Genomic DNA, 27,443 nt, shown 5'->3' on the forward strand with positions numbered 1-27,443 from the left:
AAATTCTAATATCTAACTAATATCTAATATTTATTAAATTTTAGAAATAAAAACTTTTAATTCGAAATTCTATTTATTCTAAATATAAATTCGAAATTATAGATTTAGAATAAATAGAAATTTTTATTTTATATCTATTTATATAGAATCAATCAAAATCAATCTACCGCGAGGATTAATTAAGAAAATGGGGTTTTGTTTATTTTATTCTTATCCAAGAAAAAAGAGCGATTGGATCCGTTGAAATGCGCTTTTGTTTTCAGGGTTATACTCTGAGTGATCTCCCTGTGAGCGAGCTTATGAGAATGATTTTAACCAAGCAACTGGAAGCGACCAGTTCCAATCAACAAAGAATACAATAATTAGGAAAAAAACTAGATTTTTATTTTTAGTTGTATTTGGATATTCTTTATTTTATTATTGTTTTAGTTTGCTTTAGTTTTAGAATATTATTTTCATTTTCTTAATTTAATAAATTTAATGAATATTTAAAATTAATAAAATAGAAAATTCGAAAATATGGGGCTATACGGACTCGAACCGTAGACCTTCTCAGTAAAACAGATCGAACTGATTATTATCAAAATGATTCAGCCTATTTCAAAGACCCAACATGCATTTTTTTTTGCATTGGGCTCTTTCATTAACTGATAGAAATATCAGTTAGTCTACCGTATATATATTTTTTCTAACAGAAAAAAGAAGACAGTTCCGTGTGCTCTGATTCATTGTGCTCTGATTCATTACTGATACAGGAGCACTTCAGAAATGTTCAAAGAGGAAGGGTTATCTTGACGTAGGTCTGCTTCTGGCCTAGATCAACCTAAGTTAAATGGAGTCTCTACCATCCTGATTAAAAAATCAAACATGAAACTTCATACACCTTAAGATTCATAGGACGAAAAGAGCATTTTTGAGGTCCTTATACTCGTATGCCTAGCATTGAATAGACCGGTATTCACCTATCAATATCTCAAATCAATGATGGGTTCGATTCGGATCTTGCCTAAACGGCACCGAATCGGACCGAACCATTAATCAGGCTATTGTTCTCTTGTTTTGTTCCTTCAAAGTAATGGAGTAAGACATCGATTTCTCAAAAAGATCAATTCTTTTGATTGCATGATAGACTTCCCTGAAAAACATTGGCGCACGTGTAAACGAGGTGCTCTACCAACTGAGCTATAGCCCTTGTGTTTGTGATACATATTTTATCATATTATGTAGATAATTTCTTGTCAAGATGAATATTACATGATCCAACATCATAATCATACCCTTTTGGTCGGTTTGATTGGTATTGCTTAAGTAATATTGGTTATAATCCATCGATGTAATAGGTCCTTTTCTTTCTCTTTATGATTCCTTATGATAATAAATGACCTACTTAACTCAGTGGTTAGAGTATTGCTTTCATACGGCGGGAGTCATTGGTTCAAATCAATAGTAGGTAGAACTTATTAGATACCATCGATCCGGTGTCTAATAAGTTTTCTACCACCTTCTTTTATTGATTTTCTATCTTTTCATCCTATTCTATTTCCGTTTTCAATTTTCAAATTTTCGTTAGATCAAAATCTGATTTCACTTTTGATTGTATTTGATTCTATTTAATCAGCAGAATCAAAATGGGATGTATAAACGAAAGTTCTGTTTCTACGGAAATTCTTTCGATTAACCAACTCGTTACGAAATCGCGTTGATAGCCTCGACTCGTGTCCTAGCCGTCTGAGAGCTAGATTTGCCTCAATTGTTTGCCTCTTGCCTTCAGCTTTCCTCAAGTTAGCTTCCGCTATTTCAAGAGCTTGCTGAGCTTCTTGTGGATCAATGTCACTACCCTTCTCGCATCATTTACTAAAATAGTGATTTCATTGTTGCCTATTCTAGCAAAACCACCCATCAGAGCCATCGTTAACCATTGGTCGTTAAGGCGTATTCTCAAAATACCTATATCTACAGCTGTGGCAATAGGCGCGTGATTTGGTAATACGCCAATTTGTCCGCTATTAGTAGATAAAATGATTTCTTTCACTTCTGAATCCCAAACAATTCGATTAGGGGTAAGTACGCAAAGATTTAAGGTCATTTCTTCAATTTGCTCTCCATTTCTAAGTTCGTAGCCTTCGCAGTAGCTTCGTCGATGTTACCTACCAAATAAAGGCCTGTTCAGGAAGACCGTCTAATTCTCCGGAAAGGATCAATTTAAATCCTCTAATTGTTTCTGCTAGACCAACATATTTCCCCGGGAACCGTAAATACTTCCGCTACGAAAAAGGGTTGTGATAAGAAACGCTCAATTTTTCGCGCTCTTGCTACGGTTAAGCGATCCTCTTCGGACAATTCGTCCAACCCAAGGATAGCTATAATGTCCTGAAGTTCTTTGTAACGCTGTAAGGTTTGCTTAACCCTTTGCGCAGTTTCATAATGTTCCTCACCAACGATTCGAGGTTGGAGCATAGTGGACGTTGAGTCTAAAGGATCTACCGCTGGATAAATACCTTTGGCAGCTAATCCTCTTGATAGTACGGTAGTAGCATCTAAATGCGCAAATGTTGTGGCAGGGGCAGGGTCGGTCAAATCATCCGCAGGTACATAAACTGCTTGAATAGAGTTATGGATCCCTCCTTGGTAAAGTAATTCTTTCTTGTAAAGTACCCATTTCGGTACTAAGGGTGGGTTGATAACCCACAGCGGAAGGCATTCTACCCAATAAGGCAGATACTTCGGATCCCTTGGACAAAACGGAAGATATTGTCTATAAATAGAAGTACGTCTTGTTCATTAACATCTCGGAAATATTCCGCCATAGTTAGGGCAGTCAATCCAACTCTCATACGAGCTCCTGGCGGTTCATTCATCTGACCGTAGACTAAAGCCACTTTTGATTCCGCAAGATTTTGTTCATTAATTACTCCAGATTCTTTCATTTCCATGTAAAGATCATTTCCTTCTGAGTCCGTTCACCTACTCCGCCAAATACGGATACGCCCCATGAGCTTTGGCAATGTTGTTGATCAATTCCATAATGAGTACTGTTTTACCTACCCCAGCCCCCCCAAATAGTCCGATTTTTCCTCCACGACGATAAGGAGCTAAAAGATCGACTACTTTAATTCCTGTTTCAAAAATAGATAATTTTGTATCTAATTGTATGAAAGCGGGCGCGGATTTATGAATAGGGGATGTTGTGCGAGTATCTACAGGACCTAAATTATCAACGGGCTCCCCAAGCACGTTAAAAATTCGTCTAGGGTCGCTCCGCCGACTGGAACATAGAGCAGCTCCGTGTCAATCACTTCCATTCCTCTCGTTAGACCATCTGTAGCGCTCATAGCTACAGCTCTAACTCGATTATTTCCTAATAATTGCTGTACCTCACAAGTTACATTAATTTGTTGACCGGCGGTATCTTGACCCTTAACTACTAGGGCGTTGTAAATATTAGGCATCTTGCCCGGGGGAAAGGCTACATCAGTACTGGACCGATGATTTGAGAAATACGCCCAGATTTTCTTTTCAAGCGTGGAAACTCCAGGAACAAGTAGTAGGATTTATTTTCATAATAAAGTGAAATATGTCAATTTTTTTTTTTCCAAAATTATCTAATACAAAATAAATCTTCGACAGGAGGTTGATCGGTTAATTCAATAAGAAATGGGGGTTAGCGCTCGATTTCGTTGGTCCCATCCAATTCAAGTGCATGCAATTGGATTGGTTCCTTATTCAATGAAGGAATTTTTAAGTTCAACCAACCTATTTTCAAAATAGGAAGTGGATAAATAAAAATTTTGGGAGAGTCTTTCATTTGTCCATCATTATAAACAACACCATCCATATTATCTATGGAATTCGAACCCGAACTCTATTTATGATTCCTTATTTCTATCTCATTAGCCTTGTTTCAATTTCATTTCATATTTTATTTTAGCATATCGATTTTTTTTTACTTTACGTCCAACCTCTCCCCCCTTTTTCCATCTATATTCCCTTTTTTTTTCATTTCAGGGCCGAATTACGCCTGTTTTCACATCTAGGATTTACATATACAACATATATTACTGTCAAGGGTGAATTTCTTATTTTATTGAGCTTATAATATATAATTTATATTAGATGTTAGAATATTAATTCTATTATATATTTATCTATTCTATTATATATATATTCTAATATATATTAGTATTATTTTATATTATTTATCTATTTCTTATCTATTTCTATTTCATTTATTTCATTTGCATTTAGAATTTTGATTCAAAAAAAAGTAAGGAATTATAAACTTGAAAAACACGGATCAGGTTGCGCCATACATATGAAAGAATATAGAATAATGATGTATTTGGCGAATCAAATACCATGGTCTAATAAGGAACCTTTCGGATTCGTTGATAATTTTTTGGAAGATTTCTTCGAAAAGGTTTCATTAACTCCTCATTTATATCGAGTAGACCTTGTTGTTGCGAAATTCTTAATTCATGAGTTGTAGGGAGGGACTTATGTCACCACAAACAGAGACTAAAGCAAGTGTTGGATTCAAAGCTGGTGTTAAAGAGTATAAATTGACTTATTATACTCCTGAATATGAAGTCAAAGATACTGATATCTTGGCAGCCTTCGAGTAACTCCTCAACCCGGAGTTCCGCCTGAGGAAGCAGGGGCCGCAGTAGCTGCTGAATCTTCTACTGGTACATGGACAACCGTGTGGACCGATGGGCTTACCAGCCTTGATCGTTACAAAGGGCGATGCTACGACATTGAGCCCGTTCCTGGAGAAGAAGATCAATATATATGTTATGTAGCTTACCCTTTAGACCTTTTTGAAGAAGGTTCTGTTACTAACATGTTTACTTCCATTGTGGGTAATGTATTTGGGTTCAAAGCCCTGCGCGCTCTACGTCTAGAGGATCTGCGAGTCCCTACTGCTTATATTAAAACTTTCCAAGGCCCGCCTCATGGCATCCAGGTTGAAAGAGATAAATTGAACAAGTATGGTCGCCCCCTATTAGGATGTACTATTAAACCTAAATTGGGGTTATCCGCTAAGAACTACGGTAGAGCAGTTTATGAATGTCTACGTGGCGGGCTTGATTTTACCAAAGATGATGAGAATGTGAACTCCCAACCATTTATGCGCTGGAGAGACCGTTTCTTATTTTGTGCCGAAGCAATTTTTAAATCACAGGCTGAAACAGGTGAAATCAAAGGGCATTACTTGAATGCTACTGCAGGTACATGTGAAGAAATGATCAAAAGGGCCATGTGTGCTAGAGAATTGGGAGTTCTATCGTAATGCACGACTACTTAACAGGTGGGTTCACCGCAAATACTAGCTTGGCTCATTATTGCCGAGATAATGGTCTACTTCTTCACATCCATCGCGCAATGCACGCAGTTATTGATAGAACAGAAGAATCATGGTATGCACTTTCGTGTACTAGCTAAAGCTTTACGTATGTCTGGTGGAGATCATATTCACGCTGGTACAGTAGTAGGTAAACTTGAAGGAGAAAGGGACATAACTTTGGGCTTTGTTGATTTACTACGTGATGATTTTATTGAAAAAGATCGAAGCCGTGGTATTTATTTCACTCAAGATTGGGTTTCTATGCCAGGTGTTCTGCCCGTAGCTTCGGGGGGTATTCACGTTTGGCATATGCCTGCTGACCGAGATCTTTGGAGATGATTCCGTACTACAATTCGGTGGAGGAACTTTAGGACACCCTTGAAATGCACCGGTGCTGTAGCTAATCGAGTAGCTTTAGAAGCATGTGTACAAGCTCGTAATGAGGACGTGACCTTGCCCGCGAGGGTAATGAAATTATCCGCGAGGCTAGCAAATGGAGTCCTGAACTAGCTGCTGCTTGTGAAGTATGGAAGGCGATCAAATTTGAATTCGACGCAGTGGATAAATTAGATAAAGTGGAAAAATGAGATAAACCAGCTTCATAAATCAAATTTGAATTCGAAGCAATGGATACTTTGTAATCCAGTAATTACTGTCGGTTTGTTGAATTGCAATTAAACTCGGCCCAATCTTTTACTAAAAGTTGAGCCGATTCTATTATCTATATTTTTGATAGATATATTTTTATCTAGATATACAAGATCTTAAATACAAAATAAAAGACTAAACACAACTCAAATTTTCTCCTGGGTCCATAATTAATCCTATGTATGGATCCTTAGGATTGGTGTATTCTTTTCTATCCTATATACCACGGTTTCGGATCATGGATCGAGCCAAGCATCACTTCTTCTACCCATCCTGTATGTTGTCCTTTTGGCTCCGTGTTGGAATAGAAACTTATTGTATTAGTAGACGAGATTTTACGAAAAAGGTTCTTGATAGGAGAAAATTTCTTTTCAATTTTTTCAGTGCGGATTTTACACAACATGGAAATCACTATTTCTAATTGAAAATTGATATTTCTAATTCAAAAGAAAAAGAGCTCTATCCTATCATATATAATGAACTGCTACTCTAGGTTCTCACAAAGAGAATCGTTTCTTTCAATATTCACTCATTGTTCGTTAATAACCCTAGTGATTGTATCTAGTATGCGTATTCTGATAGGAAATAAAATATTCAATTGATTTTCATCGAATGACTATTCATCTACTGTACTTTCATGGAAATAGAGGCAAAAAGCTCTATGGAAAAATCATGGTTCAATTTGATCTTGTCTAAGGGAGAATTAGAATACAGATGTGGGCTAAGTAAATCAATGGATAGCCGCCTTGGTCCTGTTGAAAATACTACTGTAAACGAAGACCCGACTAGAAATGATACGGATAAAAACATTCATGATTGTAGTGACAGCTCTAGTTATTACAGTAAGGTTGATCATTTAGTTGACGTCAAAGACATTCAGATTTCATTTCTGATGACACCTTTTTAATTAGGGATAGTAATCAGGACCGTTATTCCATATATTTTGATAGTGAAAATCAAATTTTGAGCTTAACAATGATCATTCTTTTTGAGTGAACTAGAAAGTTTTTTATAGTTATCATAATTCTAGTTATATGAATAATGGATCGAAAATGATGAGCCCACTATCATTTTAACTTGTATGATAATGATACTAACTGTGGTTGGAATAATCATTAATAGTTGTATTGACTCTTATCTTCGTTCTCAAATCTGTATTGATAGTTCCATTTTAAGTGGTAGTGACAATTCCAATGATAATTATATTTATAATTACATTTGCGGCGAAGGTGGAAATAGTAGTGAAGGCAAAATTTCGATATAATAACTCGTGAAAATGGTAATGATTTAACTCTAAAAGAAAGTTCTAATGATCTCGATCTATACAAGGATTTGTGGGTTCAATGCGAATGCGAAAATTGTTATGGAGTAAATTATAAGAAATCGCTTAATTCAAAATGAATATTTGTGAACAATGTGGATATCATTTGAAAATGAGGAGTTCAGATAGAATCGAACTTTCGATTGATCCAGGCACTTGGGGTCCTATGGATGAAGACATGATCTCTCTGGATCCCATTGAATTTCAGTCTGAAGAAGAGCTTTATAAAGATCGTATTGATTTTTATCAAAGAAAGACAGGATTAACTGAGGCTATTCAAACAGGCACGGGTCAACTAAACGGTATTCCTATAGCAATCAGGGTTATGGATTTTCAGTTTATGGGGGAGTATGGGATCTGTAGTAGGCGAGAAAATCACCCGTTTGATCGAATATACTACCAATAATTTTTACCTCTTATTCTAGTGTGTGCTTCCGGAGGCACGCATGCAAGAAAAGTTTGAGCTTGATGCAAATGGCTAAAATATCTTCCGCTTTATATGATTATCAATCAAATAAAAAGTTATTTTATGTATCAATTCTTACATCTCCTACTACTGGTGGAGTGACTGCGAGTTTTGGTATGTTGGGGGATATCATTATTGCTGAACCCAATGCCTATATTGCATTTGCGGGTAAAGAGTAATTGAGCAAACATTGAATAAAACAATACCGGAAGGTTCACAGGCGGCTGAATATTTATTCCATAAGGGTTTATTCGATCCAATCGTACCACGTAATCCTTTAAAAGGTGTTCTGAGTGAGTTAGTTCAGCTCCACGGTTTTTTCCCTTTGAATCAAAATTCAATCAAGTAGAGTCTTAAGTGAAATTTTTTTATTTGTAGTGAAAAGGTAGTTAGTTAGTTTATCAGAATCAAAGTCAAAGCCCGCGTAATGGGCTTTGACTTTGTGATTCAAAAATTGTCGAAAAACAAATTATGTGGATAATTATTATTATCATTATCCGATATTACTAATGAGTAAACCTCTAGCAACAAGATAAAAAGCGAATTTTTCCTTCTGTGAAATGAAATTCGAATTTGGAGAGACAAATAAAACGAATTTTATCCTCCTCTATTGCGTATGTATATAGAATTTAAATAGAGAAAAAATAGAATAGAAATATAGAGTTTTGCATCTTTCTATATCTCCCGAAAATTCTATTTTTACTAATAATCCCTGTTCTTGGATCGGATTCTAACGAATCGAATCTTTCGACAATTTGTAATAAACTCTTTCTTTATTAAATTCAAAAATGCAAATTAGAAGACAAGAACAATAGAATAATAAGAAAAGTAAGAATAAAGTAAGATAATAAAGAAAGTGGATTATCTTATCATATACATCTATTTTATTTGATTTAAAAAGATGGGCAAGTCCTTTTATTTAATTCTACATTCCTTGCACTTATTAGATATCTATTAGATATATAGATTCGCTTAGATATACTTAGTATTTAGATATAATTAGTATAATATACGAATTATAATATAATCGTTATAAGATATATTTCTAACTAAACAATATAACAATAACAGGTACAAATATTAAATTGAGGTACCCATTTTATGACAACTTTCAGCAGTTTTCCCTCTATTTTTGTGCCTTTAGTAGGCCTAGTATTTCCGGCAATTGCAATGGCTTCTTTATCTTTGTATGTTCAAAAAACTAAGATTTTTTAGATTCGATGGGGCCAAGACCAAATCTTATCTATTTTTTTTCAAGACTTAGATGTCATGGATACCTATTTAGTAGAATATTGTATAACATCCGGCTTACCCGAACCGAACATAAATGAAAAAGCCCCTCTTATGCATACGTAAACATGGTATAGGGTTAAATGAATTATAGCAAGTGGATCGGTACCGAACGGATGTATGAAATTAAAGTCTATATATCTAGTAGATCCGTATAGGCGATCATATAAAGGGGATGATTTTAGATCGAAGCAATTTGATGAATTCCTTCTAAAAGTTCATATCAAAATAGTACTAGTTGATGAGAGTTACTTCGGAAACAAAAAAAGTAAAGTCGAATTTTTTTGGTTATTCTCTCAATTCGAATAAAATGCAACTGGATCTAGTATGTATGAGTTGGCGATCAGAATCTATATGGATAGAATTTATAGTGGGATCTCGAAAAACAAGCAATTTTTGCTGGGCCTTTATCCTTTTTTTTGGTTCATTAGGGTTTTTATTAGTTGGAACTTCTAGTTATCTTGGTAGGAATTTGATATCTTTATTTCCGTCTCAGCAAATAGTTTTTTTTCCACAAGGAATCGTGATGTCTTTCTATGGGATCGCAGGCCTCTTTATTAGTTCCTATTTGTGGTGCACAATTTTTTGGAATGTAGGCAGTGGTTATGATCGATTCGATAGAAAGGAGGGAATAGTCTGTATTTTTCGTTGGGGTTTTCCTGGAAAAAATCGTCGCATCTTTCTACGATTCCTTATGAAAGATATTCAGTCCATCAGAATAGAAGTTAAAGAGGGTATTTATGCTCGTCGTGTCCTTTATATGGAAATCAGAGGCCAGGGGGCCGTTCCCTTGACTCGTACTGATGAGAATTTGACTCCGCGCGAAATTGAACAAAAAGCTGCTGAATTGGCCTATTTTTTGCGTGTACCGATTGAAGTCTTTTGAAATGAATTGCAGAATAAAAGCTTTCTCGCCGGGAGGAAAAAGCTCAATCCAAGAATCCTCTTTTTTCTATAGCAGAACTAAACTGAAGTTTCTTCAGAATGCCCATTCAAACCAAAGCGGACGTATACGGAAGAGTCATAACATAAAAAAACAGTTTTTTTTGTCCACAAAATAGTTTTATGCGTCTGTAAATGTAAAACCGCTCAACAATTCAGTAACAAAATAAGCAAGAAATCGAAATACTGGATTCATCTCATATATCAAATCGAAATAAAGACTTTCGCTTTTTATTTGCAATATTTGGAGTTGATACGTTAGATACAGATAGATCATATCTTGTAAATTTTCTCTACTTTTCTTTTCTCAATCGGCCCCTCCCCTTTTATCCTTTCTTTTGTGCTCCTTAAGAACTAAAGAACTAAACAAGTGGATTTCTTTCTTATAACATAATGATAAACGTAATGATAACTTTTCTGTCTTTTTTTGTCACTCATTTTTGATCAGCATAATATTTTTCCTAATTTTTTTTTCAATTATTGCTGGACTCTAGACTATATATAGTTTAGATAACCCGCGAAAATTTTCGACATATTTGATTGCGATCTTGATATAGACAGGGCGCTCCTTCGTCTCAAAATCTGAATAGAACAATCTTTATTATTTGAAGCGGTTCTTTCGGGCAGTTATCAAAAGAGGGCAATTGCTTCGAATTTGATCAATTGAGATATATGGAAACAAAAACAATATAACAATAATATATATATTTCATTCGAATTCAAAGTGGATTCTTATTTTCTATATTCTGTATTCTTTTTAGATTCAATTAGATTCAAGGGCTAAGCACTGAATCAAAAAAAAACAGAGAATAGATTCATGGGCCCCTACTTTATAATATAATGAAAGGCATGCTTGATAGAAAGATTAGATCACATAAAGTCAACGAATGAGGTGGGTTCATTAACAACTCACAGATGAAAAAATGGCAAAAAAGAAAGCATTCACTCCCCTTCTATATCTTGCATCTATAGTATTTTTGCCCTGGTGGATCTCTCTCATTTAATAAAGTCTGAAATCTTGGATTACTAATTGGTGGGATACTAGGCAATCGAAACTTTTTGAATGATATTCAAGAAAAGAGTATTCTAGAACAATTCATAGAAGTAGAGGAACTCTTCCTGTTGGACGAAATGATAAAGAATACCGGAAACACATCTACAAAAGCTTCGTATAGGAATCCAAAAGAAACGATCAATTGATCAAGCTGCACAATGAGGATCATATCCATACGATTTTGCACTTCTCGACCAATCTAATCTGTTTCGTTATTCTAAGTGGTTATTCTATTTTGGGGAATGAAGAACTTCTTATTCTTAACTCTTGGGTTCAAGAATTCCTATATAATTTAAGCGACACAATAAAAGCTTTTCTATTCTTTTATTAACAGATTTATGTATAGGATTTCATTCGCCCACGGTTGGGAACTAATGATTGGCTCTATATACAAAGATTTTGGATTTGCTCATAATGATCAAATTATATCTGGTCTTGTTTCTACTTTTCCAGTCATTCTAGATACAATTTTAAAATATTGGATCTTTCGTTATTTAAATCGTGTATCTCCGTCACTTGTAGTTATTTATCATTCAATGAATGACTGAAAAATGATTCACGGATTCAATTAGAATCTTTCTTACTTTCGAGATAAGCAAAGCATGCAAAGTCGTACTTACTTTACTCTTTCTACCCATCAGGAGAATACAATTTCTCCTCTGTTTCAGTCATTTTTTTCAGTTTTCAGTAAAGTAAATAGCAGAATCGTGGCTGGGAACTATACTAGTGACCTACCTAATTTTATTATGAAATTTTCGGGATCAATGATTGGACCATGCAAACTAGAAATACTTTTCTTGGATAAAGGAGGAGATTACTCGATCCATTTCCGTATCGCTCATGATCTATATAATAACCGGGGCTTCCATTTCAAATGCATATCCCATTTTGCGCAGCAGGGTATGAAAATCCACGAGAAGCAACTGGGCGTATTGTATGCCAATTGCCATTTAGCGAATAAACCCGTGGATATTGAGGTTCCACAAGCGGTACTTCCTGATACTGTATTTGAAGCGGTTGTTAGAATTCCTTATGATATGCAACTGAAACAAGTTCTTGCTAATGGTAAGAAAGGGGCTTTGAATGTGGGTGCTGTTCTTATTTTACCAGAGGGGTTTGAGTTAGCCCCGCCTGATCGTATTCGCCCGAGATGAAAGAAAAGATAGGCAATCTGTCTTTCAGAACTACCGCCCACTAAGAAAAATATTCTTGTGATAGGTCCTGTTCCTGGTAAAAATATAGTGAAATCACCTTTCCTATTCTTTCCCCAGACCCTGCTAGTAATAAGGATGCTCATTTCTTAAAATATCCCATATACGTAGGCGGAAACAGGGAAGGGCCAGATTTATCCGACAGGAACAAAAGTAACAATACTGTTTATAATGCTACGGCAACAGGTATAGTAAGCAAAATCATACGAAAAGAAAAAGGGGTACGAAATAACCATAACGGATGCCTTGGATGGACATCAAGTGGTTGATATTATCCCCAGGACCAGAACTTCTTGTTTCAGAGGGTGAATCTATCAAACTCGATCAACCATTAACAATTAATCCTAATGTGGGTGGATTTGGTCAGGGGGATGCAGAAATAGTACTTCAAGACCCACTACGCGTCCAAGGTCTTTTGTTCTTCTTGGCATCTATTGTTTTGCACAAATCTTTTGGTTCTTAAAAGAAACAGTTTGAGAAGGTTCAAGTGTCCGAAATGAATTTCTAGATCTGTGGATTTATCAACATCAAATTTGTAAAAAGAACAAATTATTCCTGGCAATTAGGTTAGGTATAATGAAAAAGGGATGAAAAGTCTTTTGCTTGTTTCTATTCTTTCTCTAGGAATTGCTTTTACCGCATTCAAAATTCAAAACAAAATATGTATATTGTGAAGAAGACTATTTGTCTTTACCTCTTTTTTCTTTTTCAATCTAAATTGGACTAAATTGGGGGGTGTAATTATATTCCTATTGTCAGTGTCAGATTTAAATGTTACAGAATAGGTTTTGTTTTCTAAATTCAATTTGAGTAGATACTAAACATAAGATAAGTAAGTGGAGAATAGAAAGGAAGGATAAATTAAATGGGGGAACAAATAATTACAGGGAGTATTCTTCGTCTTTCTAGCCTTCGACACAAGAAAAGGGTGTATAAAATTCCTTTTCTTGTGTCGAAATATCTTTAATTCAGGACCCGTTCGTCAAAGATTTCTATTCTTAGTTTCGATTTTCCAGATTTTTCAGAACCCTTTATTTTTCGATTTACTTATAATAGAATAAGTAATAAGGATAATATAATAAGTATAAAATAAGTCGAAATAAGTATAATATACTAAGTAATGGACAACCAAAAAAAAGAGAACGGAATCCTTACCGATTTTTTGATAAAATAGAATCAAGGCGATAAACTTATAAAATAATTTCAAACTTTGATGAAATACTAAAATAAATCGAGTAAGGTTAGACTAGTCTAGAAAAGGTTTGAATCTGGTCGACAGAAAAAAAGAAATATTAAATATATATTGTATTGTGTCATCCAATTGAGTGATTCCTTTTTCTTCTAACCTTGAAAGTATCGATAGATACTATCGAAGAGCAGATGCTATGAATCAATTAATTGAAATTGAGTTCATTTTCAAAAAATCATCGGAAAAAGTGATCCATTTGTTGTCATTTATACGACCAAAATATTATGATCATGATCATTAAGAATTCAACGGGACCCTTCCTCATGAATCAGACAAAGAAAGAGGCGGGCCCCGTTGAGTTCTTACTTTCATGCCTATAACTTAGTTCGTCCCATTATCCATTATTCCATATTACAGGGACGAACCCAATCCAGAATATGAACCATAAAGAAAATACCTATTAAACCGATCACAGGAATACCAGTTACCGTACCTATTATCAAGAGGAATCCTTCCAGTAGTATCGGCCATTTATCCCTTCCTCCGCATTTCATCAAGTGGTCATGCTAAAGACATAAACAGTCATAGATAATTATGAGATACAATCCTTCCGAATGGGATAAGAGAATTCCTACTATTATTTAGTATTCTACTACTCTTTTTTTCTTAATTGAAGAAATAATTGGAAAATAAAACAGCAAGTACAAAATGAGTAATAACCCCAGTAGAGACTGGTACGATTCAATTCAACATTTTGTTCGTTCGGGTTTGATTGTGTCATAGCTCTATAATTAATTCGAATTAGGTTTATCGTTGGATGAACTGCATTGCTGATATTGACCCCAAAAAAGAAACGGTAGGTACAGCTAGTCCGTGAACAGCCAACCATCGCACTGTAAAAATTGGATAGGTTCGATCTATGGTCATTGGGTCCTCCTAAAAAGATCTACTAAATTCATCGAGTTGTTCCAAAGAATCAAAACGGCCAGTTATTAATGGAATTCCTTGTCGGCTCTCTGTAAAATACTCGTTTGGACGAGGGCTTCCAAACACATCATAAGCTAAACCTGTGCTGACGAATAACCAACCCGCGATGAATAGGAAGGTATAGTAATACTATGAATGACCCAGTATCGAATACTGGTAATAATATCAACAAAGAACGTTCTCCTGTGCTTCCAGACATGCCGAGCTCCACATATTCTTGTAGGGATCGATTCCGTAAAAGATGGGATCAGTAAATGGGAATTCACCGAAACTAAATCTTTGTGAGATCGTCAATATTGTACCAAAGGTATTTTTAGAGTATACCGAATCAGTATAGCTATCCTTCTTCTGACACAGCAACGCAATTTCAAACAGTATATCGACGTGAAGTGCTAGATAATTTCTTTCTTCTTCTTGCTTGTCGATGTATAACCAGGTATCATGCAATAGAAAATTCCTCAAATTCCTGGAGGTATTGGCTTGGGCCTAGAAACGGAAGATCAGGTAACCCGTGAATCAACGAGTTGGTTTATAATAATTCATGAAGGAAATTATCATATTTCCGCAAGTCAATTAGATGCGAAATATAAAATTGACTTTTTTCGTAGTTACACAAGAGGTTTTGTTTTTGTTGGAAGCCCTCTTTTTTTTATTTTTATTTTAAGGAATTGCTTAGTCGTCTAGTAACAAGTAAGAGTAGTCGTTAGATATAGATAAAAAAAAAGCAAGGAATAAAAAATTCTACTAATCAATATTTGTGAGGCGGCCTTTCTTGTATTCTTGTATTAGATCCAAAGGTTTTCTTGACCTAACTACAAAGATGATGAATCGATTTCTTTTCTTTTCTACTCTTGTCCTGCCGCTCTATTTTGTGAATACCATTTATAATGATTGATGAAGCAAAAATTTCAATTGAACTTATTATTTCAATTGGTATTTTGCTTATCCCCTCTCGTTTAAAAATTGAAACTTAGGTAAGTGCTTTATAAACATATGTATAAAAGAACATATTTCATTTAGCTCCTTCATGCCTACTATAACTAGTTATTTCGGTTTTTACTAGCGGCTTTAACTATAACCTCAGCTTTATTTATTGGTCTGAGTAAGATACGACTTATTTGAAAATTAATTCAATGAACGAACAATTCATAAAAACAAAGCTTTCTGCCCTATTCCATATATTCTATAGCTCCTTACCGTGTTAATTATCAATTATTAGGTATTGATATTCATGGGCAATAGAAATTAATATTTAGGGATAGATATTACCTTTCTTTTTCTCCTTTCAAATAAATTGAAATGATTGAAGTTTTCTATTTGGAATCGTCTTAGGTCTAATTCCTATTACTTTGGCTGGATTATTCGTAACCGCATATTTACAATACAGACGTGGTGATCAGTTGGACCTTTGATTAATTAACATACCCTTTTTTGACTGACCCTTTAATTCTTAAATTTTTAATTTCAATTTATTTAATAATTTGAATTTAATAATTTAATCCAAGGAGGTCAAATTCGAATTGCTGTTCAATTTTTTTCAGTTCGGTGTAATTTTCGACCTAACAAGAGCGGAATCGCGCTCTGTAGGATTTGAACCTACGACATTGGGTTTTGGAGACCCACGTTCTACCGAACTGAACTAAGAGCGCTTTCTTAATAAATAAGACTGTAAAAAGAGGAGTTCTTTTATTTTATAACCCCAATACATCGCGCACAACTATACTATCATATATCATATATAATATGAAAACGATAGATTATGTATGCTTAATTTTAATCAATCTAAAACGACTCCTCGTTACTGCTCAAAGGAGAAGTAATAGGTAGGGATGACAGGATTTGAACCCGTGACATTTTGTACCCAAAACAAACGCGCTACCAAGCTGCGCTACATCCCTTTCAATTGGCCTACAATGTCATTGTAGAGAATCCCTGTCTTGTTTTCCACACCTTATTTCATCTATTGATATACAAAACGGATCTTTCCATTTCCTCTTTTGGTCTCATATCATATAACAACCATATAATGAATAATAAATGAATATTTTGGCAGGAATTCTCAGGCGGAAAGGGACCTATTTTGTTTTGCTGTTTTAAGAAAGGAAAATCTTATCTATCGAATCATTGTACATTTAAATTTGAATTTTGAATTAGGAATTCCGGGTACAAATAGACAAATCAAGTGGTCTTTAACCACATACATGCGATATATATGTATTACCATAATGTAATACGATAAAGAAGGAGGATTTTAAATGCGAGATCTAAAACATATCTTTCCGTAGCACCGGTACTAAGTACTCTCTGGTTCGGTTCTTTAGCGGGTTTATTGATGAGATCAATCGTTTCTTCCCGGATGCGTTAACATTCCCTTTTTTTAATTCGAGTTATTGTCGCGGGACGGGGCGAAAAGATTAGATCGAGATACAATCAAATATCTGTGACTACTCTCTCGCCCCCCTTTTTTAGTTTTTTTAGAATTAGATAAAATTAGATAAAATAAATAAGGAAGGTAGAACGAAAAAGTGGATTCAACCTCACCGAAACTCGGGTTCAAGCTCCAATTAAATTACTAGTAGAGCGAAAGAGAAATGTGGCTGGAACAACAGTATCCTACAAGATACTTAAAGAAAATACCGTACGGTGGTTTGATTCTAAATAGAGTTCGAAATCGTTGTATTACTTATTCTTATTATTTACTATAAATCTATATTGATTTACTATATTGATTGCAACAAAATCTTTCAAGATTTGGTTTTGAGTTAACAACTTTTATTTCTTTTTTTTCATTCCTTTCTTCTTCGCTTTTGATCGGAAAATAGAAAAGTTGGGTGAATTAAAAACTCAAAGGAGGTTCATGGCCAAGAGTAAAGATGTCCGAGTAACGATTATTTTGGAATGTACCAGTTGTGTTCGAAACGGCGTTAATAAGGAATCAACAGGTATTTCCAGGTATATTACTCAAAAAATCGACACAATACATGATCGATTGGAATTGAAGAAATTCTGTCCTTATTGTTACAAACATACAATTCACGGGAGATAAAGAAATAAATCGAATCAAGTGCTCGTATGTCACCACTTCGAGAATATGAAAATATGACATTAGGTATATAATATATTAAGTATATAATTAGTTATATAACGCATATTTTCTTTCTATATTATTAATATTATTTATTTAAATATTATTAATATATTTTAATTTATATATATTTAAATTATATATTGAAATGATAAATAATAATAAAATAAACAATACAATAATAAAATAAACAAACCAAATCCTATTTATTATATTAATTCTATAATTTGAATTTTCAAAATAGGATTTTAGAAATAGAGATAAGGGATAGGATTCTTTTAGAAATATTAGAAATAAGGAATAAAGAAATCATGGATAAATCCAAGCGACTCTTTCTTAAATCAAGCGATCTTTTCGTAGGCGTTTGCCCCCGATCCAATCGGGGGATCGAATTGATTATAGAAACATGAGTTTAATTAGTCGATTTATTAGTGAACAAGGAAAAATATTATCTAGGCGAGTAAATAGATTGACCTTAAAACAACAACGATTAATTACTATTGCTATAAAACAAGCTCGTATTTTATCTTCGTTACCCTTTCTTAATAATGAGAAACAGTTTGAAAGAAGCGAGTCGACCACTAGAACTACTGCTCTTAGAACCAGAAATAAATGGCTTACACCCTTCAAAGAATCGAATCCGGTTGGGGAAGAAAAAAATATTTTTTATTGAGCGTCTTCGCTCATCTTGTTTTGATGACCTTATCAGAATCAGAATTTTTATCATATTAATTTCTACTCTACCTTCCCGAGTTCATTCTCGAGGGAACCCCATTTCATTTAAAGCATTTCGTTGGATTCCTTCCGATCTCCTTATTTTCTAATCTCGTTGGAAATCATATAAAGACAATTCCTATTTGAGATAGCTATTTGTGCAAGTATTTTACGATTCAGAAGCAACTGTTTCTTGTACAGATTGTGTATTAATCGACTATAACTATAGGATACCCCCACCCCACGAATTACTGCATTTATTCGAGTGATCCACAAACGACGAAAATCCCTTTTTTTCCTATCTCTATCCCGATGAGCCGAAACCAAAGCTCTTATTCTTTGTTGAGTAATAGTTCGAGTAAGTCTTGAATGAGCCCCCCGAAAGCTTGATGCAAATAAACTAATTTTTTTTCGACGTCTACGAGCTATATATCCCCGTTTAATTCTGGTCATTGAATAAAAGAAATTTTGATGAATAACTAATTCTTTCTTTCAGTTATTCTTTTCTAGTCTATTAATAACAAAACGGATTCTTCCAATGTATAAAATAAAAATTCCAATGGCTTTTGCTACTCTAACCGTCCCGACCACGATTTTTCCTTTTTCTAGGCATTTCATTTCGCCTTGAAATAAGAAATTGTATTGATACTAGGTATCAAAAAAGCATATTAACTAAAATAAAGGTAAATAGAAATGGATAAATAAATAGTGGGTTCCATCGTTTCTATGGTTACTTCTTAAACGGTGAGTCCTCTCTATACACCGGAGCTCATTCCTTCATTTAATTGGTAACTTGTACAGTTCACACTCTTCGGCTCTACTCATAAATTTTCCAGTAATAGATCTTTCACAACGAGATCTATCTTATACAGTAACGGTATGTAAGGATGAGGATTAATTGGGCAGCTGACCCTGTTAGTCCGTTCTTTGCAGAGTCGAAGCATAATCTTTTGCTTTTTAAATAGGATTTTCCCGCTTAATGGATAAGCATTTGCTACCAATGGGAATTTTTCTCATCTTAAATTCTAAGATTGGATTTGCGCCAATGGAAACCATAAATTTCATACACAATAGAAGGATATGGTAGATCTAGCTTTTTTAGATAGTGAACGGACGAACCCCATTCTATTCACTGGTACGGATCGTTGATACTGAAAAAGTTGTTTCTTTTTTCTCAGCCCATGATCTGAACAAGTCGCTTTATACACCTAGTACATGTTCCTCGGCGCTGAGGACATCCCCCAAAGCAGGGATTTCGTGACATTTCTAATTGGCTGTCTTGCATTTCTAATAAGTTGTTTAATAGTTGGCATACTGAATTATATACATAATAGACTGGTTTAGATCGATCTAACCAGATGATTCTGAATTACTTCTTTTCTATTTAATAGATTAATAAAATATTAACCCCTTAGGCTTTAGGCTTAAGTTAAGAAGGAAAGGAAGAAGAGGGATTAAATCAATCTTAATTAAATTGTGGATTGGTGTTAAATCGTTGCTATTGCTATTTGTTATTTAACTTATTTAACCGCTACAAGATCCACAATTCCATGAGCTTGGGCTTCTGTTGCTGACATAAAAACATCTCTTTCCATGTCTTCGGATACAACCCATGAGGGCTTGCCGTTCTTTGTACATAAACCCTTGTGAGGCTTTCGCGAAGTTTCAGTAGTTCTTCCGCTTCCAGGATAAATTCTCCTGTTTGTGCCTCATAAAAAGAACTAGCAGGTTGATGGATCATTACCCTGATGATATAACATAATAAAAGGTTCTTCTAACTCACATAATGAGGCGAGAAGAATAGCTAAAAATAGCTAAAGAATAATAAGAAAAAAAGATAGAATTGAACAACCGTACAGGCATTTTTTGTGCATTGCATACGGCTTTACAATGGAATTCTCTTTTTTCTTTCATCGAAAAAAGAAAAAGAGAAAATAGAGAGAGCGTCTATTAGACCCAGATCACTAAATAATCCAATTACCACCCTTCTTTTTTTTTCGGAAAAGTTCAAAAATACTATGATGGCTCCGTTGCTTTATATATTTATTTCGTCTGTGATTCAGCAATCCCAAAGTTTCTTTTTTTTTTCAAAAAAAAGAAAGAAAAAAATAGTCTTTTTTTTTCGTACTCTTTTATTTTATAACATAAATATTGTTATAAATATTGTTAATAGCCTCTGGTGTGAAAAGAAAAAAAGTTTGTGACGCTGAGATGGGCCCACGAAAGCTAAGATAAAATTGGAAATGCCCTTTCTCTCATACTACTCTTTCGATACATAATCTAATGTTTTGAAAAAAAAAAGAAATCAAAAAAAATATCATATCGAATTCGAAGTGCCATGCTATTATTACTTACTAATTCATATTTCATATGGCGAAGGCATAGTCTTCTTTTCTTTCCATCAAATAAAAAAACTCATTGGCGCCGAGCGTGAGGAATGCTAGACGTTTGGTAATTTCTCCTCCGGCCAGGAGAAAAGATCCCATTGAAGCAGCCAATCCCATGCATATTGTATGCACATCTGGTTGCACAAATTGCATAGTATCATAAATAGCTACTCCGGGTATTACCCATCCGCCAGGAGAGTTTATAAACAAATACAGATCTTTGGTATCATTCTCTATACTGAGATATACCATAAGACCAATAAGTTGATTCGAGATCTCGCTATCAACCTCTTGGCCTAAAAAAAGTAATCTTTCTCGATAAAGTCGGTTGATTAGGATAAAATTGTATCCCTTAGTAGCCGTACAGGCACCTTTTGATGCATACGGTTCAACAAAAATTGCGAAAAAAAAATCAATGTGTAGATTCAGCCATCCTTCGTTTTTCTAGTGTGCCTTTTCTAACTTCTAATTTCTAACGAAGGGCTTTTCTTACATTTTTAAATAAAATGAAATTAAAGAAAGATAAGTTTGGCCCGTTTTCCTATAATCTATAATATAGAAAAATTCGCTAAACTTATCGCACAAACTTTTCATTGATCTATTTTTTTCATTGGGATTCAATCCAAATCACGATGTCATTTCTTGTTCCTGAATGGGTTTCATCAATTTTTATTCAATTTTTAGGTTTATGCTCTACTCCGAGTAAAGATCCGCCCGATTTTGATTTGCGCATATAGGACAAATGACCCAATACCACATCTTTTGCTATGATTTCATTTCCTTTTTATTTTAATTCCTTTTTCTTTCATGTTTTCCTTAAAATATTCAACGTATTTCTCATATTATTCGATTGATTAATAGTTTGAAATCGTTCTTATTTCTATTCAATTTGTAAATAAAAAGATTTATGATTATGATATAGGTGGTAATCATAAATGTATTACCAATTGGGTTTTTCTAAACGGAGCCTGGATGCTTCATTTTTCGGTCAACCAAGCCAACCATAAATCATTCTAATTGAAAATATTAATCTGGATACCCCCCCAAAAAAATGAAATGGATCTCTAATTGCACTTCATTACACTTCACGCTACAAATTTTGATAATTCAATCAATCTTTTTTGGGCGAAACAGAGGATATCTCGATCGGGCGAGAGAACGGGGGAATCCCATATGACCCAATATATTTGACAAGTCGCACTATACGTCAACCCAAACTGCATCTTCCTCTCCCGGATTTCGAAAAGAACTTTTGGAACACCAATAGGCATTAAAGGAAGAAAAAAATTAAATACTATATTTCACTTTGATCTGGAAGCGTAATAATGGTCTTAATAATATTGGCCTCATATTTTATACATAGATAGAATAAGGCCATAAAATATAAAATAAAGAAAGACAGAATGAATGAAGAGAATTCTTACCAATAGGTCCTTTGAATGATGAACAAATAGGGATACGTTCATTCATAAAAATAGGATCAACCCCATTGCGTATTGATACTTATCGGGTATAGAATAGATCTGCTTCTCTTTTTCTTCTGGGCCGAATTCTTCCTTAATTACTAATGGAATAGAACAAATATTAATCCTTTCTCGAAGAATCCACCCAAAGGGAGGTATTCAATGCAATAAAGTTACATAGTGTCTATTTTTCGTTGATAAAGGGGTATTTCCATGGGTTTGCCTTGGTATCGTGTTCATACTGTCGTATTGAATGATCGGTCGCTTGCTTTCTGTTCATATAATGCATACGGCTCTGGTTGCTGGTTGGGCCAGTTCAATGGCTCTATATGAATTAGCCGTTTTGATCCCTCCGATCCCGTTCTTGATCAATGTGGAGACAAGGTATGTTCGTTATACCCTTCATGACTCGTTTAGGAATAACCAATTCATGGGGCGGTTGGAGTATTACAGGGGACTATAACAAATCCGGGTATTTGGAGTTACGAAGGTGTGGCCGGAGCACATATTGTGTTTTCTGGCTTGTGCTTCTTGGCAGCTATCTGGCATTGGGTATATTGGGATCTAGAAATTTTTGTGATGAGCTTTGGGAAAACCTTCTTTGGATTTGCCCAAGATTTTTGGAATTCATTTATTTCTCTCAGGGTGGCTTGCTTTGGCTTTGGCGCATTTCATGTAACAGGATTGTATGGTCCTGGAATATGGGTGTCGGACCCTTATGGACTAACTGGCAAGGTCCAACCTGTAAATCCGGCGTGGGGCGTGGAAGGTTTGATCCTTTTGTTCCGGGAGAATAGCCTCTCATCATATTGCAGCAGGGACATTGGGCATATTAGCGGGCTTATTCCATCTTAGTGTCCGCCCGCCCCAACGTTTATACAAAGGATTACGTATGGGAAATATTGAAACCGTCCTTTCCAGTAGTATAGCTGCTGTCTTTTTGCAGCTTTTATTTGTTGCCGGAACTATGTGGTATGGTTCAGCAACTACCCCCATCAAGTATTTGGTCCTACTCGTTATCAATGGGATCAAGGATACTTCCAGCAAGAAATATATCGAAGGGTTAGTGCTGGGTTAGCCGAAAATCAAAGTTTATCAGAAGCTTGGTCTAAAATTCCTGAAAAATTAGCTTTTATGATTACATTGGCAATAATCCGGCAAAGGAGGATTATTCAGAGCGGGTTCAATGGACAACAGGATGGAATAGCCGTTGGGTGGTTAGAGCACCCTATCTTTAGAGATAAAGACGGGCGTGAACTTTTTGTACGTCGTATGCCTACTTTTTTTGAAACATTTCCGGTTGTTTTGGTAGACGGAGACGGAATTGTTAGAGCGGATGTCCCTTTTAGAAGGGCAGAATCAAAGTATAGTGTCGAACAAGTAGGTGTAACTGTTGAGTTCTATGGCGGCGAACTCAATGGAGTGGTTATAGTGATCCTGCTACTGTGAAAAAATATGCTAGACGTGCTCAATTGGGTGAAATTTTTGAATTAGATCGTGCTACTTTGAAATCCGATGGTGTTTTTCGTAGCAGTCCGAGGGGTTGGTTTACTTTTGGGCATGCTTCGTTTGCCTTGCTTTTCTTCTTCGGACACATTTGGCATGGTGCTAGAACCCTGTTCAGAGATGTTTTTGCCGGTATTGATCCAGATTTGGATGCTCAAGTGGAATTTGGAGCATTCCAAAAACTTGGAGATCCAACTACAAGAAGACAAGTAGTCTGATGCAAGATTGCTTTGTTATTTTTTGCTTCTACTTCTATTTGTGATTTGCCATAGGCTGCTGGAAAAATCTTGATTTAAATCGCTGCCTTTTCTTTGATTCTTGTTCTTTCTTTATTCGGGAGATGATTCCAAATAAACAGGTACGGAAGCTATAATTGTAAACCACGATCGAATTTATGGAAGCATTGGTTTATACATTCCTCTTAGTATCTACTCTAGGGATAATTTTTTTCGCTATCTTTTTTCGAGAACCGCCTAAAATTCTAACTAAAAAAATGAAATGATTTTTCATTATCTCAATTGAAGTAATGAGCCTCCCAATATTGGGAGGCTCATTACTCAATTAGTCCCCGTGTTCCTCGAATGGATCTCTTAATTGTTGAGAGGGTTGCCCAAAAGCAGTATATAAGGCGTACCCAGTAAAACTTACAAGTAAACCAGATATAGAGATGGCGACTAAGGTTGCTGTTTCCATTATTATATAATTTCAAGATCACAATGGGTCTATGATAAGATTGTTTATTTACAGCGGAATGATATACAAAGTCAACAGATCTCACTGAATACAAATAAGATTTATGGCTACACAAACCGTTGAGGTAGTTCTAGATCTGGTCCAAGACGAACTGTTGTAGAGATTTTTTAAAACCATTGAATTCGGAATATGGTAAGGTAGCCCCTGGATGAGGAACGACTCCTTTGATGGGTGTCACAGTGGCTTTATTTTGCGATATTCTTATCTATTATTTTGGAGATTTATAATTCTTCGTTTTACTGGATGGAATTTCAATGAATTAGATTCACAAGAATCACGAAGCCTCGCGTTTCAATACAAAAATTGAAACTTTTGGTTCTCAGATTTTTAGCCCCATTCTATTTCGGTAGTTCGACCGCGAAATTTATTTGTTTCTGTATTTCCGGAATGTAAATTGTGTGACTTGTTATAATTGATCCTATTGATAGTACAGAAAATGGGTCTGTCATCTTGATCGAGATAGTTTTATCCCGTCGGATAGTCATTCTGGTATCTAGAGCTGCGGAATATATGAAATGGATCACAAAGTATTTGAACTATGATTCATACTTAATATTCAAACCTCGCGGACGGACTCAAAAAAAATTCAAAGAAAGAGTTATATTATTTATAAATCGAAAGATTTTTATTCTTTCAAACTCTCATTTAGTTTTATGCTTATTTTGATCAAAGGACAAACCTTTCTTTTCTTTGTATTTTATTTATTATATCTATTCTATTGATTGAATAAGTGATGATCCAATGGTTCTTACTCAAAGAATCTTTGGACTTAGTTTGAAGGTTTTATTGAATCATCGCGGTTCTGGTATGAATCTGAAGTTTCAATTGATTCATAGAGGTCTTAACAAGAGAATTCTATCAAAAGAAAGAAAACAAGAATAAAGCAAAATAGAATATAAGTAGAGTTTTGCATCTTTCTATATCTCCCGAAAATTCTATTTTTACTAATAATCCCTGTTCTTGGATCGGATTCTAACGAATCGAATCTTTCGACAATTTAATAAACTCTTTCTTTATTAAATTCAAAATTAGAAACAAGAACAATAGAATAATAAGAAAAGTAAGAATAAAGTAAGATAATAAAGAAAAGTGGATTATCTTATCATATACATCTATTTTATTTGATTTAAAAAGATGGGCAGAATCCTTTATTTAATTCATTCCTTGCACTTATTAGATATCTATTAGATATATAGATTCCTTAGATATACTTAGTATTTAGATATAATTAGTATAATATACGAATTATAATATAATCGTTATAAGATATTTCTAACTAAACAATATAACAATAACAGGTACAAATATTAAATTGAGGTACCCATTTGCAACCTTTCAGCAGTTTCCCTCTATTTTGTGCGCTTTAGTGGGCTAGTATTTCCGGCAATTGCAATGGCTTCTTTATCTTTGTATGTTCAAAAAACTAGATTTTTAGATTCGATGGGAGCCAAGACCAAATCTTATCTATTTTTTCAAGACTTAGATGTCATGGATACCTATTTAGTAGAATATTGTATAACATCCGGCTTTTGAACCGAACATAAATGAAAAGCCCTCTTGTGCATACGTAAACATGGTATAGGGTTAAATGAATTATAGCAAGTGGATCGGTACCGAACGGATGTATGAAATTAAAGTCTATATATCTAGTAGATCCGTATAGGCGATCTATAAGGGATGATTTTAGATCGACAATTTGATGAATTCCTTAAAGTTCATATCAAAATAGTACTAGTTGATGATTACTTGAAACAAAAAAAGTAAAAGTCAGATTTTGGTTATTCTCTCAATTCGAATAAAATGCAACTGGATCTAGTATGTGAGTTGGCGATCAGAATCTATATGGATAGAATTTATAGTGGGATCTCGAAAAACAAACAATTTTTGCTGGGCCTTTATCCTTTTTTTGGTTCATTAGGGTTTTATTAGTTGGAACTTCTAGTTATCTTGGTAGAATTTGATATCTTTATTTCCGTCTCAACCAAATAGTTTTTTCCACAAGGAATCGTGATGTCTTTCTATGGGATCGCAGGCCTCTTTATTAGTTCCTATTTGTGGTGCACAATTTTTTGGAATGTAGGCAGTGGTTATGATCGATTCGATAGAAAGGAGGGAATAGTCTGTATTTTTCGTTGGGGTTTTCCTGGAAAAAATCGTCGCATCTTTCTACGATTCCTTATGAAAGATATTCAGTCCATCAGAATAGAAGTTAAAGAGGGTATTTATGCTCGTCGTGTCCTTTATATGGAAATCAGAGGCCAGGGGGCCGTTCCCTTGACTCGTACTGATGAGAATTTGACTCCGCGCGAAATTGAACAAAAAGCTGCTGAATTGGCCTATTTTTTGCGTGTACCGATTGAAGTCTTTTGAAATGAATTGCAGAATAAAAGCTTTCTCGCCGGAGGAAAAAGCTCAATCCAAAATCCTCTTTCTATAGCAGAACTAAACTGAAGTTTCTTCAGAATGCCCATTCAAACCAAAGCGGACGTATACGGAAGAGTCATAACATAAAAAACAGTTTTTGTCACAAAAATAGTTTTTATGCGTCTGTAAATGTAAAACCGCTCAACAATTCAGTAACAAAATAAGCAAGAAATCGAAATACTGGATTCATCTCATATATCAAATCAGAAATAAAGACTTTCGCTTTTTATTTGCAATATTTGGAGTTGATACGTTAGATACAGATAGATCATATCTTGTAAATTTTCTCTACTTTTCTTTTTCTCAATCAGCCCCTCTTTTATCCTTTCTTTTGTGCTCCTTAAGAACTAAAGAACTAAACAAGTGGATTTCTTTCTTATAACATAATGATAAACGTAATATTAACTTTTCTGTCTTTTTTTTGTCATTTTTGAGTCATAATATTTTTCCTAATTTTTTTCAATTATTGCTGGACTCTAGACTATATATAGTTTAGATAACCACGAAAATTTTCGACATATTTGATTGCGATCTTGATATAGACAGGGACTCCTTCGTCTAAAATCTGAATAGAACAATCTTTATTATTTGAAGCGGTTCTTTCGGGCAGTTATCAAAGAGAGCAATTGCTTGAATTTGATCAATTGAGATATATGGAA

General features: G+C 34.6%; 1 protein-coding gene, 2 non-coding genes and 6 pseudogenes across 3 annotated transcripts; 6 read left to right on the plus strand and 3 right to left on the minus strand.

Annotated features, from left to right (window-relative positions):
• Window positions 1-1,994: 1,994 nt before the first annotated feature.
• Window positions 1,995-4,180, minus strand: LOC128288843 (ATP synthase subunit beta, chloroplastic-like; annotated as a pseudogene).
• Window positions 4,181-4,434: 254 nt separating this feature from the next.
• Window positions 4,435-5,943, plus strand: LOC128288844 (ribulose bisphosphate carboxylase large chain-like; annotated as a pseudogene).
• A 661-nt stretch (window positions 5,944-6,604) lies between these two features.
• On the plus strand, window positions 6,605-8,221 carry LOC128288840 (acetyl-coenzyme A carboxylase carboxyl transferase subunit beta, chloroplastic-like; annotated as a pseudogene).
• A 40-nt stretch (window positions 8,222-8,261) lies between these two features.
• On the plus strand, window positions 8,262-10,077 carry LOC128288842 (photosystem I assembly protein Ycf4-like). Its single transcript, XM_053024949.1, has one exon. The coding sequence runs from the start codon at window positions 9,311-9,313 to the stop codon at window positions 9,953-9,955; it is 645 nt and encodes a 214-aa protein (XP_052880909.1). The 5' UTR covers window positions 8,262-9,310; the 3' UTR covers window positions 9,956-10,077.
• Window positions 10,078-11,840: 1,763 nt separating this feature from the next.
• LOC128288841 (cytochrome f-like) lies at window positions 11,841-12,784 on the plus strand (annotated as a pseudogene).
• A 3,243-nt stretch (window positions 12,785-16,027) lies between these two features.
• Window positions 16,028-16,101, minus strand: TRNAW-CCA (transfer RNA tryptophan (anticodon CCA)). Its single transcript has one exon. It is a non-coding gene; the product is annotated as a tRNA-Trp (tRNA).
• Window positions 16,102-16,276: 175 nt separating this feature from the next.
• On the minus strand, window positions 16,277-16,350 carry TRNAP-UGG (transfer RNA proline (anticodon UGG)). Its single transcript has one exon. It is a non-coding gene; the product is annotated as a tRNA-Pro (tRNA).
• Window positions 16,351-22,314: 5,964 nt separating this feature from the next.
• LOC128288838 (photosystem II CP47 reaction center protein-like) lies at window positions 22,315-24,086 on the plus strand (annotated as a pseudogene).
• A 188-nt stretch (window positions 24,087-24,274) lies between these two features.
• Window positions 24,275-26,765, plus strand: LOC128288845 (photosystem I assembly protein Ycf4-like; annotated as a pseudogene).
• Window positions 26,766-27,443: the final 678 nt, after the last annotated feature.

The sequence above is a fragment of the Gossypium arboreum genome, unplaced genomic scaffold, assembly GCF_025698485.1.
Source record: "Gossypium arboreum isolate Shixiya-1 unplaced genomic scaffold, ASM2569848v2 Contig00303, whole genome shotgun sequence".
NCBI classification, from domain to species: Eukaryota; Viridiplantae; Streptophyta; class Magnoliopsida; order Malvales; family Malvaceae; genus Gossypium; species Gossypium arboreum.

Excerpts from the sequence above, each read along its gene's own strand:
- LOC128288842 (XM_053024949.1), top strand. The coding sequence starts at position 9,311 with ATGAGAGTTACTTCGGAAACAAAAAAAGTAAAGTCGAATTTTTTTGGT.